The sequence below is a fragment of the Pterocles gutturalis genome, unplaced genomic scaffold (assembly GCF_000699245.1).
Source record: "Pterocles gutturalis isolate BGI_N339 unplaced genomic scaffold, ASM69924v1 scaffold20401, whole genome shotgun sequence".
Taxonomy (NCBI): domain Eukaryota; kingdom Metazoa; phylum Chordata; class Aves; order Pterocliformes; family Pteroclidae; genus Pterocles; species Pterocles gutturalis.
Window position 1 is genome coordinate 13,599 of NW_010100884.1, and position 18,919 is coordinate 32,517.

Below are 18,919 nucleotides of genomic sequence, written 5' to 3' on the forward strand. Positions count from 1 at the left end.
GCTCTTTTGTGCTGCATCCACCACACTGTTTATGAGGTATTTGGAGTGATTTATGAGGGCTGCTTTTAGAAATCAGATCCTCTGGTAGCCTGTATGTTTACAGGACACTTACTAATGTGCTGAAATGTAGATTGTGAGCTCTCATCGTTGCTGGTATTTTCAAACTTTCAAAAAATAACATGGTGAAGGATAGAGGAGTTACATATGTTGGTGATAAGGGAATCATGGAAGGGAAGCAACTGCAGAGAGATTCGAGAGCATCCGAGGAGTTATGGTGTCAAACTTAACTGCTATGAGTGTTGTATTTTGAAGTGAAAATTGTGATGAGGGAACCTGTGAATTACAGTCCAATAGTAATAGGTGCAAGTGTTTAAATTGTTGCTAAATTACTTTAATCTTTGACATTGTTTTCCATTTCTAAAGTGCTAATGTACAGTGAAGTACAACAACAATAAGAATTTACAGTCAAAACCAGTGGCAACTGGTACCCTGGAGAGGTACAAACAACGCTGCATTGCCCACTTCCATTCTCAGACATCCGTACGTGGGGCTAGCACACATGTACACACACACATTCATACACATTTCCCCTGCCCACCCCCATATTTATATATCCTTTCTATATACATGTGTGTTTGGCTGTTCCACAGCACTTCGACAACAGCTAAATAATTGGATGTGCGCTTCCCTGGGTTTATGCGGTGCCTTCCCTGCATTCTGTTCTTGCTTCAGTAGCCTCACTGGCAATTAACTGGGAATATCATTAGCCCCTACACTTTGTTGCTCTTGTGAGACAAATCTGGCTTCCTTCTAGTGTTATACTTAGAAACTGTGCAAAGGTCCGTTTCTTCACCTGGACTAAATGTCAAACAGGTCAGTGTACAAAGAGAACAGACTGTTCAAAATCTGCTCATTCCAACATCCTGTTTGCTCTACAGTCTATTTTGCCATTCAGTGTGTCACAGATGGCCTCATGGTCCCCATTGCTGGAAGCCTGGCTGCTGGCAGGAACATGTCCATTGCGCTCTGTTAAGAGATTGAAGGTAAAGAACTGACATGGGTCCTTTTGTCTGCTGCCTTCCTGTAAGGGGCTCAGGAAAGAGCTGGAGTTTTTCCATTCCTGGACTGTGCACATCTCCATATGTGGGTGAGTGATTTTGCTCAGGTAGCCAGGGCTGGGAGATGCTGAAGATAATGTCCTCTGACTGCCACTTAGGAAACTCCCGCTGTCTTCCAGAGAGTCCCTCCTAGGGTGTTCAAAGGAGCACCGATTCCAGTTTCTGTAGCTGTAGGCCCACCACCCCAACTGCTTTCGACGGTGGCACTGGCATTTTAAGATCTGTATAAAAGCCCTCTTGAACTCTTTGCTTGAGCAAGGGTAGATGATTGGATTCAAGCAGCTGTTAAAGTAGCCAAGCCAAAAAATCACCTTGAAGATCGTTTCAGGGGGCTTCAGAGCTGAAAACAGAGATCCTGTCCAGAAGAAAGAAGCAGAAACAATATCTGAGAGAATTGGTTTGCCTGCCTTTAGGAAGGGTAAATGTCTCATCAGATTACTATTAGAATCTGTTTATTAAAAATCTTTAATGCATGTTGCTTTCATTTTTGGTCTTCTGGTAATAAAATGTTATTTTTGTTATTTTTAAAGCTAATAAGGAAATACTTTCCGCCATCTGAAAGCTAAAGGATCACGTAATTAATGTAGAATTAAAAAATAAAAAGTAGTCCTTGTGTTTGTATGTGCACATCTACAGGACTAACATCTATTGAAAGATCAAACCTCCACTGTCCAAGCTGCTGCACAATGCATGCATGGAATAGGGTTGTGCTTTCTTTAAAGAGCTTTTGAATGTCATTTTTGAAGAAAATGATCTAACCATTCCCAGGCTTCTTGGAAGGAGGGCATTCAGACATACCTTATAACTTCTAATACATTCTCTGGCAGCTCCTAAACATCACCCATTTATCTAGATTATTATAATAGCACAAACCTCTTGAAACTTGGAGTTAATTGTGGTACTTCCTATATCTCAGGCATTCGTGAAAACGGTGTAACCGAAACAAAGAAGTTATTTTATGAATATTTTCTCTTCCATTCACAACCAAATAATTTCCCTAAAGAGGTTGCCCAAATGAAAAACTCATACTATGAAGTCCATTTAATGTACTTATAGTATTAAAAACATGCAATTGATCAGCTAAATTTAGCAAATGGGGCTTTATAAAAGAATGTATGACATTTTTAAAGCAAAAGAGGCATTCAACAGTTATCCATCTGGGAAAACACCTTTGTGTCTTGCTCAAGTAATCAGAATGGGGATTCAGGAGAGAATGCGTGTGTCAGGAACTGGAGTTAGATTTGAAGCATTTTTCAAATAGAAGGTGACACTCAAGCCTGAATGTCACATCTCTGAGAGGAGCGACATTGCACAATGGAGTGGTTTCAGATTCTGTGGGCTGTGAAAGCAGCTGAGTCTGTTGTGACTGTCAGGATGCCTTAGTGGGCAGGGATATGATTCTAGGCATATTTCACATCTCGGAGCAATGTAGAGGCCATGGCTTGGGCCTCAAAACTATGCAAAAGCACTTTGTAGCTTCTTGGGTAAATAGCTCTTGCAGCAGATACCGCTGTTTATCTAGATGACATGACAGTGCTGGCCTGGTGCTGAGTATAGGGGTCTGACTCTCCTTAGCTCAAAAGAAAGCCAAAGGGAGGTAAATGTGTCATTCTTCATACATCTACTGCCCTCCCCAGTGTGTCAGCTAGTCCCAGAGCTGGCTTAAAAGAGAAAATAAGGTGCTGAGATAGCATCAGCTACCTGGAGACACGCTTTTTCCCCCACACTTGGGAAACAGAAGTCAGGAAAGATCCAGTGAATCCAGAATAATCGATTTTTTCCCTGGCAGTGTTTTGAGATGTTGCCAGCTAGCACTAGATCTACCTGTTGCCTCGGAGATAAGCCAACATGCTAGCCCTTAAGGTTAAAATGAGGTTTTAAATTACAGAGTTCATAGTATTTCTTTCATGACTCCTGCACTTTACTGACTTTCACTCCATGTGCAAGACTCTTTTGTTGAACCCGCTAATGATTTGCAGGGTTTGACCAATGCCTCTCTTGTCCATTTGATGGACATCCTGCATCTGTCCTGATTGCTACAGCAGAAAGTACAGAGTACAACATGTCTAAGGTCAGAGAAACTATGAATTGTATTTGGAGAATTTCCATTGTATTTGGAAAATTTCCAACAGATAAATCAATGCAAGCACTTGAATCTCTGTCTTGCAATTTACATACTCTGATGAAAGATTCAGTGACAGTTCATGCAATTCTATGGAATAAGCTGTTAAATAGGTGTCAAATTCTTATAAAGCTTTAGGAAAAGTTGATCTAAGTTTATAACTGAAGCCAAGATGAGGATGATGCTCCAAAATCTCCCATGTGCACAGCTGCAAGCCCTTTCAGGGTTTGTTTTGTAAATAATAATTGCTAATGTTTCCCCTTCAGTTTAGGGAAAAGAGAAGCTTTGTGACTTTACAAAACAAGTAAAAAGCATTATTATGTACAACAAGGAACTTTTGGAGCTCATACTGATGTATGTCTTAAATTGTTTTCTGGAGCTCCTTTAAAATATAAATGCTTTTCGGGTCATAAAGCCCAGTAACCCTTGTGAAGTGGCTGAAGATCTCCCATTTTTTCTTATGGTGTGAATGTTGAATGAGCAGTGGTGAATTTTCTCAGATCACTTGGTTTGCCTTTCTCATACTGTAACAGTTGAAAATCTACAGGACATTCCTCTTCCAGATTTAAATATTTTTAGGCAGGTTAAATATGGACAGAGTAAATGCTATGGTATACTTTTCAATAAAATAAAAAAAAAAAGAAAAGAAGTTTACTGAGAAATTTTATTAAATTCCCTAAGGACAAATAAAATTAGCTGAGCTATAGAGAAGAATACTGGGAACCAATGCAGATAAATAAGTTGTGCTTGTGTAATCTATATTGCACATGAACCAAATATAACCATGTACAGTAAAGACTATGAGATCAAGTAGGGAAAAGGGCAAAAACCTCAGTGCTGGAAAAAAGCTAATCTTTGTAAACTGCTTCAAGAAGTATGTGTTCCTTAAGGAAAAAAGGTAAGGAGCTTATGCTTATCTTTCGTAAAAATCTGTTTTTCAAATGCCATTTGAAAGAAATGACAGCAGGCCATTTTCATCAGCTGCAAAAAGCATTTTCAAAGCTCTTTTATTTTAAAGGGCAGTAACACAAAAGAGCAGAGAATTTCCTCATAGCAACCCTGCCTGACAGAAACACCTTGTGTTCAGGCCTGATTCTAGAAAAATCAGTGAGCCCCCATCAATCATTTAAAAACCATCATGACCCTAGCTGAGTCATTAACAGAAAATCTGGAAATAGATCTGTTTGGAAAGCTATGCGGTGGTGTGATTTAAAAATAAAGGTCAGCATTTATCTGCAATAGTAGAAAAGTTTTGAAACGAAGAAATTCAGGAATAAGTGTCAAGGAGTTAATGGAAACACGAATCATTAAACACTATTTAATTTTCCACTTTTTCCTGTTTCTGCAAACAGCACATTGCATGTGTTGCTTGACTCTTAAATTATACAGAAACTGGTAGATGAAGTTTTCACAAGAAGGTGAGTAAATATGCTTTTCTGAACAAGGAATATTAATTTGATAAATAATAATTTGATTTATAGACTGGTATGTTAATTGCTCTTATTTCAGACTGATGTATTAAAACCAGATAGAATTCTTCTTAGCTCCTCTACCCTTCCTGGCTCCATCCATGGCTAATGAAGGGATTGCCCACCACCAAAAGCCACAGATGCTCTGAAATGCAGTAGTTTTGTAAGACAACTTTCATCATGGTGAAGGAAGAAGGACTTAGGAGAGACATGACAATTCATCTTTAAAAACAAAAAAGTTACCCTTAAAGAAGAAGGAAATTAAATTGTTTTCCATGTCAACAGTGGCAAATGTATGAAGCACAGTGATTTGAATTGCAACAAGACAAACTGAGATTATGGATTGGGAAACACTTTTTGTCTTCCAAGATAAGAAAATTCTGGAACATATTGCCTAAGAAGGGTGTAAAAATCCAACCCTGGAGGCTCTTAAAAACAGAGTAGACACGCATCTACTGATTTATGTATAGCTGATCCTGCCTTTGGGTTGGAGGATGCCCTAAATGACCTCTTCAGATCCCTTCTAGTCCTTCTTTGTCTGATTAACTCTCCAGAATACAACTGTGTTCATCAGGAATACTTTATGGCTTAAGTTTTGGCAGCCCAGCAGAGTTTTACATTTGCAGTACTGGAATCCCACTGACACTGTAGTCTTGGATCCCCTTGGTAAATATATCCGTTATTTAGGTTGAGGATTAACTGTTAGAAAAATGGAATGTCTGAGACAGATACTTATTTGGGCACTTATTCTCTTCAGGGTTTTGTGAAGTTTCTGAGTTTTTGTGTTCAGTCCCTCCTCACTGGGTGCAATCCCAGCCTGAGTTTTCTACAGAGAGAGGAGAAAAGCTGTTCTTTATTATCCAGAAGGTGGTTTAGATGGATGTTGCTACATGTGCCATGTACTTCTAAATACAGTTTAGTTTGGTGACTGTTAATGCAAAGCTCCACTGCCTTTCACTATATAAAGATACAAAAAATATTTTGATCAGCTTGTATATTTTTAACATTACCCTATTCCCTACCTTGTTCTTGGAATTAACAGCAATACCTTTTATTGAGCTGCACACATGCATTACTTCAGAAGTAACCTGTCAGGCACAAACAACTGCAGGCTATTTTGGTACCTTAATAAAGTGATAAAGCTAAGCCTACTAGAAACACTCCCTAAACATCAGACTGATTTTTCCTCCCCTAATCTCCAACTACTTTCCCATCACAGTCTGATAAACAGATTAAATATTTCCCTGTACTGATTTAGATTGCTTTTCAAAATGGCTGGAAAATTTTGCGTGTGACTATCTCCTCAGTGATTTATTTGTGCGGGGGGAAGCCAGGGTGATTTCCCTACTCAAACTGACTTCTCTCCTGATGCTTCATGTTTAACAGTTTCACTCTCAGAGAATGTATATTTTCTATTCTCTTTTATTTTTCTGTGCTAAACCCTGTGATTTATTAAACATAGCACCACAATCTTACCTCTGATTGCACCTTTGACACCAAGGAAGTTTTTGTAAAGTCTGTGTCCAGCACAAATGGAGAACAGGAAATATTTGAGAAACTCAATCAGCTTGATCAGTTTTGATTGTTTTTTGACCCTGCTCACCAGACTTGACAGAGCCATTCAGCTTGGAAATACACTGAGCAACCGGAAACACCATAAAAAGGAATTAAGAAGTATTTTATTTACTAAAAGTTAATTTTATCTAGGGTCTGACTAGTTCTTTGTAATGAATGCTTTATTACACAGAAAGTAAGTAAAGCACCCTCAATGAAATTAGGGAACGCTGTGGGAAATAATTTGCCATATTAATTGTCTTCACATGTTCTGCAGAATATCTGGCCAGAACATCACTGAGACATTAAAATTCAGAGTCCACTGGACTCAGTGGAACTCTGAAAGCCTTTGTAAAGTCTTGTAAGGACTTCACTGGACTTTTAGAAGGGTCCTTAAAGTAGGAGGAGGGGCAGCAGGCAAATCTTCTGGACTGGCTTAATCCCAAAACTCTTTACTAAGGAAAACTCTTCACTGAAGGTGGTTTTGGTGTAACCCTCTGCAGAGGAGAGAGACACACACATGCACATAAACCCAAGCAGGCACATATGTGCACGCGCGCACACACACACACAGTTCTCATATTCTTTCCTGCTCTGTTATTTTTCTTCCACCTAAATAGCTTCTCCTTTGCTACCTCTCACAACTGACCACTGTATTCATAGAGAAAGGAGGATGGGAAAGTTAAGACCTTCTATTTAAGGATCCTTAATGTAAGAGTTGGCAAGCTTCTCAACAAAAGTGTAATATGCAGGACATGTTTGAGTTTCCATTTCCACTTTACGAAAGAAAGAACTCAGCATCAAAATTAGACTTGCCAATGCAGCCAACCACCCAAACAAACCCTCCCAAACTACTTTCAAGGAGAAGGGAGAAGACTTGCTACTCCAGTTGTATGCACATGCAAGGTGATCAGATACTATAGTGATCATCTGGAGTTTAAATCTCAAAAAGAACATGTAAAATAGTGTTTATAAGCCAAAAATTTTGAAATTGCCTTTGATATCTCTGCGCTGTTCTGTTCTGTGTGCTGCTTCCAGACACACAGAGGAAATAAACAACTATGTATAAGTGACCAACAGTTGTTTGTGACGGCAGTCTTTGTGAAATATCACTGTGTTCCATTGTGTGGTTGTATTTCCTCCCTTCATCCTTCATGCAAGGAATATATACATATATTTATACGTGATGGGACTGAAAGCCAAGAACTTAATAGAATTATAGAATTATTGCAGTGGGAAGGGATATTATGGGGTCTCTTGTCCAGACCCCCTCCCCTGAAGCCTTCCCTCCTCCAGGCTGAAGAAACCCTGTTCCTTTACCCTGTCCTCACAAAATGTGTTCCAGCCTTGTGGTCACTTTGGTTGCCTCTATTGGACTCACTCCAGTTTATCGTTGTCTTCACCTGTGTGGATGCAGTGCTGCAGACGCAGTCTAATGACTGTTGAGAAAAAGGGCATGACCTCTTCACTCCATCCACTGGCTCCATTCCTGTTATACCGCCCAGTATGCTGCTGCTTCCCTCTGATAGGGCCATTTGAATAGTTTTACATCCCATGTTAATGTTTGTGTGAGTCATCTTTATGGGAGAGGGTATTCTGTGTGTGTATTTTCAAGAATGCCATATAGTTATTATTTGTATCCAGTGGGAGGAAAATTTTAAATTATTAATGATTTTTAATCTAAAATTAACCACATTCTCCTTTACTTTCTACCTTCTCTTTAATATATCTGCTTTTTTTTTTTTTTTTTTTTAATCTAGGCATGTTCACTTTCCAATGACTTATTTACTTTCTTCCTCTTAATTTTTAAATATTTATTTCTACTCTCCTTATGCCTTATTTAGTTTTTAACTCCAACTGCTAATCTCTTTTCTAATCACTTTATGTTGTGATAATTGACTTTCTATTTATTAAACATCTATTTTTAATAAGATGTGTATTTGATATCACTTAAATATCTAATTATCTAATTTACTCATAGAATTATCAGTTCTATTCAGAATAAAGTATTTGATACTTAGATTAGATAACAGTTGGGAAGGATTACTGTGAATTTCCTAGATTTAAGTAGAAGAAGTCTCTGTGGGTTATCAGGTGCTACGTTTTCTGCCCATTAAAAAAAAATCACATTTCAAAATCTTCTAAATCCAGTTTTGCTTAGATGAGGGTGAGTGTATGTTCCTTTTTACTGGAACAAATACAACGTTTGTTTTTATTGAAACAAAATGGTCTGGAGTTAAGTACTTCACTGTGTGTCAGTTGATATTCCAGTAATAGCAAACTAGTTACAATAAAATATGTTTTGAGATAATAATGGGGTAGAAGGAGAGCTTCACTGCACAGATTTTTGTCATTGTCTTAACATTAAAGAAAAGCCATAGAATTTGAAACTACTTGCCTTTATCCGTAACAAGTAGAAAATGAAATGTTTCAAAACTTGAAACACTGAGTGGGGGTATTCTGGAGAGAAAACCACCTCCTTATTTGAATACCATATTATAGAAATAGTTAGAGAATTGGTAATAATTGTTTGGAAGTTTTGTTGTAAAGTTTGTTAAGATTTAAATAGTTAAGATAACCTTGGAAGGCAAACATATCCTCCTTCATTCAGAGGAGAAAATTTTTCAGTTCTAGTACAGAATTCTGACTGGGTTAAATCTGAACTGTTCAACATTCTTCACAAGAGAAAATTCCAATGTTTTAAGAATTGCTGTTATGATGGAAAGCATTGCAAAATACAAAATGATAACAAATGAGTTCTGAAACATGAAAAACAGGAAGCTTCAACAATATCAAACCCTGTCTCCTAATCTGTTCTAAACAAGACAACTTTTGCAAAAATGCATCTTGTTTTGCAATAAATTTGTTTTATGATGGAACTCAGCCTTCCTGTGAAAAGTGACTTGATCAGATTTGTAACATGATCAGTGAGTTTCCCAGTGCCAGGCAGTAGATAGCTGCTCATGGCCTGGCTGGGAACCTTCGCTTCTCCCGTGCAGTTCACTCTGTGATTCCTACTGCAGCAGTAACTAACTACTGGTAGCTGCTAATGTCTGAGTAACATCGACTCCCTAATGAACAGGGAAAGCTCAAATGCTCCATGTGTATAGCTAGTAAAATTCTCCCTGTAAAAGTGATAAGCTGCCTCTGGCTAGAGTTGTTATGAGTTCAGAGAATGTGGAAAGGATGTGTTAGTTTTTTATTTAAGCTTTCTGTGGTCGTTTTAACCACATGCTTAGCCAAGTCAGCATGCCAAGGTTTTAAAGCTAATTGGATTTCTAAAGCTCCTGATTTCTTTCCTTCCAGCATTCAGTGTTTGTTTATATTTCCCTGGACTTCTTTAATATAGGAAAAAACCCCACAGTTTACAAACAGTAGAGAATGAAATAAAGAGTATGGTTATAAAATTAAGAGTTGATCAAGCCGGGAGGGGCTGCAGGCTTTCTGGAGAAGAGGGTTAGGAAAACTGAGAAAAAAGATCTTGAGAAATAGGAACAACATCCAAGATCAACAGAATAAAATTCAATCAAGAAAATGAAAGAAAAGATGGTTAAATTATAACTACTACAAACCAGTAATGATGGCTAGCATTTCGTTATGGCTTTTGAGCATATTGTTCAAAACCCTTTTTGAGATGCCTTGGGGTGCATATCCCAGCAATGCCAGGGCTGCCAGGCTGGGGGATGCAATAGCAATCGCAGTAACCCTGCAGTCACCAACATGCTGCAGAGCTGCTCTGCTGTGCTTGTGGGTAACTTGTGTGCATGTGCTGGGGGGGAAGCACTTTGCTGTTGAGGAAGGAGAAATATCAACTAAAGAATAACTGACTGGACAATGATGTTGCAGAAGGTAATGTGGGAGAAACAGAAATACAAATACGATGCTGTTTCAAGTGCAGCACTTCTCACTGTTCATTGTATTAGTAGGTATGGTATGTATATGTCCAAGGATCTAGGCCAGCTATTAAGAAAAATGTCCTGGTTGTGAGGAATTTATGTCCTAGAACTGACTACCTATAGTAGTTGCAGTATTCTCTTTGCTGGAGCCTTCTGGCCCTGCAGTGAGCAAACACTTATGAGGGGTGATGAAGGTATCACTCAGCCAGTCCTCAGCCCTTGAGTCTTTCATTTCCCTGTTTTCTAGTTGAGTCAAGGAAGTCACACAGAAATCTCCACTAACTCTCCTGACAGGGTGGAAGTGGTTTATACTCATTCCTCCATCCCATTCAAACAGGGAAACAAATGTCTGCAAACCAATACATTATTGGTGTTAACTAAACTCAGTAACTACTAGAATACCAATCTAAGGCCTGATCCTGTGTGGACAGCTTCTTAAGCAGGGAAGTTAAATTAGCAGACATACACAAATGCAGGATCTGACCATAAAGAGTACTTCCCCCTATGGATGCGCTCATGAGTAAGAGCAAAGCCAAAGGAAAACATTTTCCTTGCGGTCTCGTAGGCTGAGAAAGGTTATTGTTTCTATTTTCTTATCTATTCAATTAAAATTCACAATTTCTTGTCATCCACACTATCTATCTCTGACAGAGGCTGCCTCATATTTCAGATAAACTAATCACTTCTATGAGACCTGCATGAACTTCATTCACAGTGGCTCAAATTTGAGAGCCTTTTAAGGGCTCCAAAAATAGAGACTTATCTACAATGGCCAAAATGAAACAGGACCTTACCTCCCTTGAAGCTTTGCTGATGGTAGTTGTAGTACAGATAAGGATCAGATCTTTTTACTAAAACCCAGAGTTGCTACACCTTCTTATATTACAAGCAATTGCAAAGCGGAGTAGCTATATTTGCATTTTTAAAGGGATGGTGCCTACATATTTAAACCACAGAGCTACTAACATTGGCTCTCCTGGCATGGTGAGATTGTCTCTGATTGATAGGCAGAATTTAAGAGGTAATCTATCATTTCCAAAGATCCTGTTCTGGTCTGCAGTCCGTGACTGTCCCTCATACATCATCATACAAAAGGTGGTGTTGATGCTTAAAGCAATGAGAATTTAAAATTATTTAAAAAACTTACTTACGATACAACAGACCATTTGGTATTTAGAAGAGCAATAGAAAAGACAGATAGGAGCTTTATTTGCCCAGCCCAGAAAGAAATGAAAGAGGAAATCTGTAGTTTAAAAAAGAACAATAAAAAAAGCAGGATTAAGGTTTTTCATGCCTCCTTCATAGTTGTCATATTAGTAAAAATTCTGACTATATCTTGAATAACTAAATATAGAGATACAAGACATGGAAAATACATGAGATATGGAAAAATTCCATCAAGCACTTATATTTTTGAAACAAACCCTATATATCTGTGTGTATGCTAGTCTACCACATTTCAGTCCAGAGTAGCTACGATGATTTACACCATGGAGAGAATTCACCTGTGTTTAAATTGTGTTGCCCTCACATAAATATGATAAAATCAAGATCAATCTTAGTAAGAATGTTGTTTGGTACTCTAAAAGTGACAGTAGAGAGAGACAGAAACATGATATTATTGTTATTATTATTTTGTCCAAAAGAGTTACAGACTTGCAGCTTGCTAACTAGAAAGGATACGGGCCAAGCTTATGCTTGTTTTGCAAAGGATTAGTTGATTAAGAGAGTCTAGAAAAGCTAATCTAAGTCTGCTGACATTTCATTTATTATACTTAAATATCTTCAATTACTGGGCCTGCTTTGGTGTCTTTTTCTCCTCTTCTTGCTTCTGACTTATAACTGAGGTGATCTGTCTTGGACATCATTGGTAAATAATAGGACTCTAGCATGGAATTGAATAACACAGCTACGGCACTATTGTATGAACTTGCATTATATTTTTTCTCTTTTGTTACTTAGATACGGATGGTTATTGCTTTTCAGTTTCTAGGTTTCACTTGAAAGACCATCAAAATCGCTCATAATCTTTCAATGGGCTATGGAGGAGGACTTTAGTGAAGACACTAAACAACTCATCACTTTTTGTTCATGTCTGTATTTCACAGATAGGTACACTAAAGAACACGCAGCTGAGATCCTGAGGTACGGCCTCAACGCTTTCGGACCATATGCATGTGTATAACTTCACTCAGTGCTTCCATCATGACTACCAACCTGAGCACATGTGTTTGCAAGTGCCTTTGGCATAAAGACCTTATGTCCACTGCCTTGCTGGATGCTATAAGAAGTGTTTCCTCTGAAATTATCACTTCTCTCCTGTCTTTGTTTTCAATAGTCTTGAGATTTCCTATTGCTGCTGAATTTTTGTTCTCCTTGGAGCTTTCTGATCACCTGAGACAGGAGTTGCTGCCATCACTGATGCTGAATAATCACCATGAGTCGGTCTCTTTGTGTTCAAGTTTTTCTGTATTGCTTTCCGTATTTGCTTTTGTAAGACTGTACACTTTAAGATTTCCCTTTGTTCCTCTGACTTGCAAATCAAAAGCCTACATAGGAAGTATCCAGTCCTTCAGAATTTGTGCAGTTTTGTCTGCTTTGATAACAAACAACTTTCTTCTAAAAAACAGAGCTCTGTAAGTAACTAGTAATTGGCATCCTTTGCAAACAAAAAGGCTTAAACCAGAGCTTAAGGGAGGCTATCTTAGTAGTAAAATGAATCATCTTGAAATAATCTAGTCCTCCACGTGTAACAAAACATGCTGTACTGGTCAAGAAATGCCCTTATGATGTTTAGTTTACAGGTATTGGCTAGAAAATAGGAGGAGCGGGTTCCTTCTGTCACCTGTGCAATTGAACGTTGTACCAAAGATTGATCTGCAAGTGGGCAGAGGGTCAGATTGCCACATATATGATTAATTTGTCCAAATTCAGTGTAACTATTAACTTGAGGGCATCAAATATAGAGATAAACCACGCCTAAAGTCTTGCAGAAAGCAGAACCCAGCAGCACTGATGGCACTGGACCTAATGACTTTAAGTGTTTCCCATGGGAAACTAAGTGACCTGATTTGGTATTCTTAGTGCAGAGATGCAGAGGTTGGCCTGACGTACAATAAATCTACATACTGTACTTGAATAACATTTTATTTTAAGAATAATTTTGTATTGGCTGACCTGTAGCATGCAGTATATTTTTACATTCTTTTTTATTATTTTATAGAGAGGTTTCAAAAGCTTAATATTTAAGGATAGTCAAAACAGTTGTATCTTCTTTATGAGGCTCTTGGGACCTTATCCCACTGCCAGTTAAGTTACAAGAACTTTGTTTCTGACTGCAGTGGATACGATCACAAGTTTTGTGGGAGCAGGGGGAGGTAGGCTCTGAACTGGGAAGCTCTGCTGATCTTCTCTGGAGCTAAGCAATAGACTCAGGAAGTTAATGTGCTTTGGTTAAAGTACTGGGGGTGGTGAGTTTTCCCTTTGTGAGGGGAGAGTGAGTGAGAGAGAGTGTGCATGTGTGTGTGTATGTGTCTGGGGGAAGACTTGCAACCCCGCTCTGGTATCTCAATTAAGAGGGATGAGACTAAATTTTTACCTAGTAGCCAGGGGGAAACATGTGATCCTTCATTTTGGATTAATTTCTTTGATAAAGGTATTGGCATAAAATCGGATATTCCTTTGTTTAAAGGAGGGAGTTTTAATGAGTGTTACCTTAGTTCTGCAGGGCTCTTATCTTTTAGATAAAAATAATCTATTTTACTCAGCATTTTTCAGCAATGCATATTTAATAAAGTTCTGAGGCCTAAGAAAGGATTTTCATTAGGGGGAAGAAAAGAAACATTTATTTTAAAGAGGCAAGTTACTTACTCTTCAAAGCTGAGTCACTGAATTTATGGCACAAGAACTTGTCTCAAAGACATGTATGTCTTAATTTTCTTTTTTATGCTGTACAACAAATAATTTTGAGTGGCAAGACAACTGTTATAAAGCCATGGAGCGTTTATGAATGCACACAACAAGGATATTCTATCACGCTATTGCTATGTGAAAAGAATATCTGGTAGCTACTGGAATAAAAACAAATTTCTCACATTATTTTCTTTGATACCAGTTTTGCTTCATCATCAGGTGCTTAACACTAACAGCAGCATGGTTGAGTCCTACAAAAAGAGACTGTGGGTCATTCTTCATGCTGATCGTTTCATGATTCTCAGTACATCATGGTGTCAGTGCTGTAATTCCTCCCTGTAGCTGTCAGAGGGCTTTCCTCTGCCTTTTGATTCCTGCTTGAAAAACACTCTGTAAGTGTTAATATTATTTCTTTTCCTTTGCTGTGGAACACTTGTTCAAGCAATATCCCTGCTTTCAGCACCACATCAGTTCCCAGTATGGATCTGCCACCTGATGCAATAATCCTTTGTCTGGGATATCAAAATGGGTAGCTGTGGAATATATGGAAATGCCAGAGTGAAAAAATTATAATTTTGTCTAGGAAACTAGTAGAAGAGCTGACAACACTTTTAACATGAAGGAAACTCCTCTACATATAAGCAGTTTTTGTTTGACATGGATTTGGGGTGTTGCCAAAATAACGTTTACTGACTTGTCAAATGTTTTGTGGTTGGATTCTCAGAAATCCACAGCTGCTCTGCTAACGCCATTCTGCACAGTCATGGTATAACTGAGTGAAACAGGGAGCAAAAAAAATTAGTAAAGATGCAGATGTGAGGGTGTGGTTTGGGTTAATGGTGTGAAAAATACAGGGTATGGAAGAAGCCTCTCCTTCTAGTATAGTGAAGGTTAGGATCTAGTCTGGACTCAGTAGCAGAAAAGGTACTGTAGTTTGCAGTCCTGCACTGCTGAGCAAATGGGTTGTGATTATAGCAGCCCAGGGCACCAATGGAGAGTTTTGTAAATCATCAGTACCTTTTGGATTCTACAGCTTGCCTATCACTGAAAATGATTTCATAGCTTTGTGTGCTTTTTGTAAGGGCTCTTAATAGCATTTAATTTAATTTTGTGACTTCAAGACACAAAGCAAAAGATTTCTGGTACGAAGGTACGAAGAATGCAGCACACAGCAAGCTCCTTAAGAAGTCTTTCTTCACTGCTCTGTGCTCTCTTCCAATTAAGAATGGCTGCATTATGCATGTCAGGAAAAGGTCTTTCCCCCACTTGTTTTAATGAGCAATGCATTAGTCATGACTACAATAATTAATTAACTTTGCACTGATACACAGAGATGAAAAGTACAAGGTTCTGGAGTGTGCTGAATAAATAAAAAAAAAAGAGATCAGGAACAAGAAACAAAACTAGCCCTATTCCTAGTCAGCAAAACGAAGAGAAAGTACCAACTATTTAAATGCATTTGGATACTACATTGGATACTATGTATACCGTTTTCCCCCCTTTCTTAGACTAAAGGCTGTCAGTTAAGAGTTGGGCCCCTGAAAGGATTTCTAGACAGAGGACAGGAGAGCCAGCAGTCTATTCTGCAATGCCAAGATGCTGATTTTTTCACTCTTCTAACTGACACAATGGCAACTCTTTCTGAACCTCAGCTCTGTGGGGCACCAAGGGCTCACAGTGCTGAAGTGAGTGTATTGGGGGATACAGTCTGTGTTGGGTCAGAGCCCACAGCAGCGGGTTTAGTCTTTCAGCCCACCCAGCACCTCTGCCAGTACACAGTGTGCTGTGGTGGAGGCTCCCAGCCTGTCACCTCACTGGTGCCTTGGACACAATTTACACGAGAGATAAAATCGTATGGTGACAAGCAATAGATTCTGCACTCAGTTGTCTTAAGCAACAACTCATTACACCTCCCAGGAAAGACCAGGACTTTTGAAATAACTTCTCAAAGGGAAAACTGATAGTCTTTCAAGAAACTTAATTGTTTCTCACATTGCTTTTGCTCTGTGACCACAATGTTTTTAATGGACTGGTCTGCATCTGTGTTCGTTGAACAGCATCAGTGGCTATACTGGCTTCTGCTAGCTAAGGATGTGCTCTACTGCATTCACATTTGCTTTTTTTCTCAAAAGTTCTTTCCATATTTCAAAATCAAGAAGGGAATCTGCTTTACCACATGATCATGAGCTACATATCTGGTACTGCTACTGGTACCATAAAGGGAAAATGTATTTCTGTCCACAGGTATGTATTTTTGCAATAGTTGATACTTGCTCCATGTTATAAACTTTCTTTAAGAGCCAGCACAAGGACTTAAACGTCAGTACTCAAAGAGAACTTTGCTCACCATTTTCCTTCTGTTTGAATTTTTCACATCCTTAACATCAGCTTTATGCAGATCTTGAATCGTAAAGATTTCTAAGTTTATGATACAATAAGCTAGAGATTATAAAGTTGCCCTGCAATAGTTTCAGTAGTTGTCTTGCAGTAAAGATTCCAGTCTAAATGACATTGCACTTTCACTGAAATTATAATTTTCTAACACTTCACCAGGATCAGGCTGCTGAACTCAGTTTAGTTTTCTACAACAGTATCTAAAAATATTCACTTACCACTCAATTAGAAATGTTTTGGTAGGGTAACTAAGTAAACACAAATTCAGAACATTAATAAAGGCTTTTTCTCCCTTTCCTTTCCCCACCTCTTTCCATATTTAGGCTGCCAGATTGTGTCTTAGAGAAATGAATTTTGGACAGATATTTTGAGAGTTTAGTAATTCAATGTCTTGAGATATTCCACTTCAGAGGTAGTGCTAGTATTAAAGACAATACAAGCAAATTTCACAAGGACTTTGGAACACAGAGCAATGTGTTAAGTCTACATCAAATGCTTTAATAATATTTTAAAGCTGAAAGTGAACACAGTGGCTGCCAGAAGCTCCTATGGCAATCTCCCGAAATGCCTGAAATAAGACCTACTGAAACCAACGACAACTTTTCTGTGGGGCTCAGTGTACTTTGAATATTTGCTTTTGGGATTTGATCAGTGACATTTGAACTGAGAACTAGAAATTTGTCAGCTTCTGAAAGCTTTTGCTTTGCACCTCATTGTTAGATCAGTTTTGTTTCCATTTAAGACACTTAATAATGCCAGAAGTTCTACTGTATTGTAGTCCGAATATCTAACAGTAAACTAAAAGTACATTTCAGTGCTGAAACTCTCTTTGTGTTCTTGTGTAGAATTTTTGTTACAGCATCCTATAAAAATCTTTCTGAAACCCAATTAAATTCAAGCAAAGACCTTATTTAATATATAAACTCTGAAGATATTGTCCCCTGATTTGACATCTGCCCCACCAGATGAGCAGACTTTCTGCATTCTGCACACTTTACAAAGTTTTAGCATTACTCTTTGAAAAAAACAACATCAGAAGTAAATTACTTTCACTCCCCTTCCTTTCATCTGTTCGCTGCAGTTCTCAAAATGATAGCTACTTATCATTCATCTGATTTTTTTCTACGATCTTTTTGTAGTAAACAATTAACCCTCTTCCTCTCCCTCCCCTCACAATTCCTTGATTGCCAACTTACCTAGTGGCAGAACAATGAAGAAGGGTAGCCAGCACAAGATAAACATGCCAACCACAATTCCCAATGTCTTGGCTGCCTTCTTTTCTCTAGAGAATTTAAAAAAACATTCCTGGGATTGTGACCCTTGGATTTGGTGCTGTTTAGTGTGTCCTCATGAATGTTCCTGTAATGAATCCGTAAAGTCAGCTCCTTGGAGTTGGACATTTCTTTCATAACGCCAGCTTCCAGGTTTTTAGTAGTCCTTTTTGCCACTATGTAGACCCGACAGTACATCACAAGGATGACGATTAAAGGAATGTAAAACGACCCCAAGGAAGAAAACAAAGCATAGAATGGTTCTTCAGTGATGCGGCACTCTTTGTCGTCCTTGGGTGCTGGTTCTTTCCAGCCCAAAAGAGGCCCAATAGAAATCACCATGGAAAGGACCCAGACACTTAGAAGAGCTAAAATTGCTCTTTTCCTTGTTACCAAAGTTGGATACTGGAGAGAATAACGTACCCCTATATATCTATCTATAGAAATTGCACATAGACTTAAAATAGAAGCTGTACAGCATAGCACATCAACTGCTGCCCAGATATCACAAAATATCCTCCCCAAAACCCAGTAGCCAAGGATTTCCAGTGTAGCAGAGAATGGAAGGACAGTGAAACTCAGCAACAAATCTGCTATTGCGAGGTTAATTATGAAATAGTTTGTAGGGATTCTTAAATGTCTATTGCAAGCAACAGAGAGAATTACCAAGATATTACCTATAATAGCAAAGAGTATAAAGGCACCTAGGATAAGCCCCACAATTATCGCCCTGCTGATATCCAAGGCAGGTGAATCCAGATTGCTTGCTGTCTCATTTGAGCTGTTTGCAGAAATATTGCCATTATTTAGTGCAGACACTTTCAAATATCCAGGTAGTGATGCATTGGATTTATTGCCAAGGTAGGTATTCATCTTGAAAAACATCCTCCATAGCAAGTTATGGTTCGATCCCTTGCACGACACACAGATGGTTTGAGTTCAGTTGAAAGTTATCTCTCTACCCAAGAAGTTGCTGCAAAGCCCCAGCCAGCTTTAGATAGAGAGCTCATCTCCACAGCGAGCTGTCAGCTGTAAGCACGTAAAACTTGCACAGCGTGAAGTCCTCTGAAGCCTGTCAGAAATAATAGGCTGTTCAAACTTGCTTAATTTCTCATACGAAGTCGTTTAAACAGAAATTAGCAGGCAGAAGTCTTGGCTGGAGCTTGAAAGCAGCTGTTACGAT

At 38.5% G+C, this 18,919-nt stretch overlaps 1 protein-coding gene across 1 annotated transcript; it reads right to left on the reverse strand.

Moving 5' to 3' along the window:
* Positions 1-910: 910 nt before the first annotated feature.
* ADRA1B (adrenoceptor alpha 1B) lies at positions 911-18,621 on the reverse strand. The gene is given in 3 exon segments (XM_010081502.1): positions 911-1,473; positions 17,662-17,766; positions 17,769-18,621. Coding segments are annotated over 3 exon segments (1,521 nt in total).
* Between the last annotated feature and the right edge of the window lie 298 nt (positions 18,622-18,919).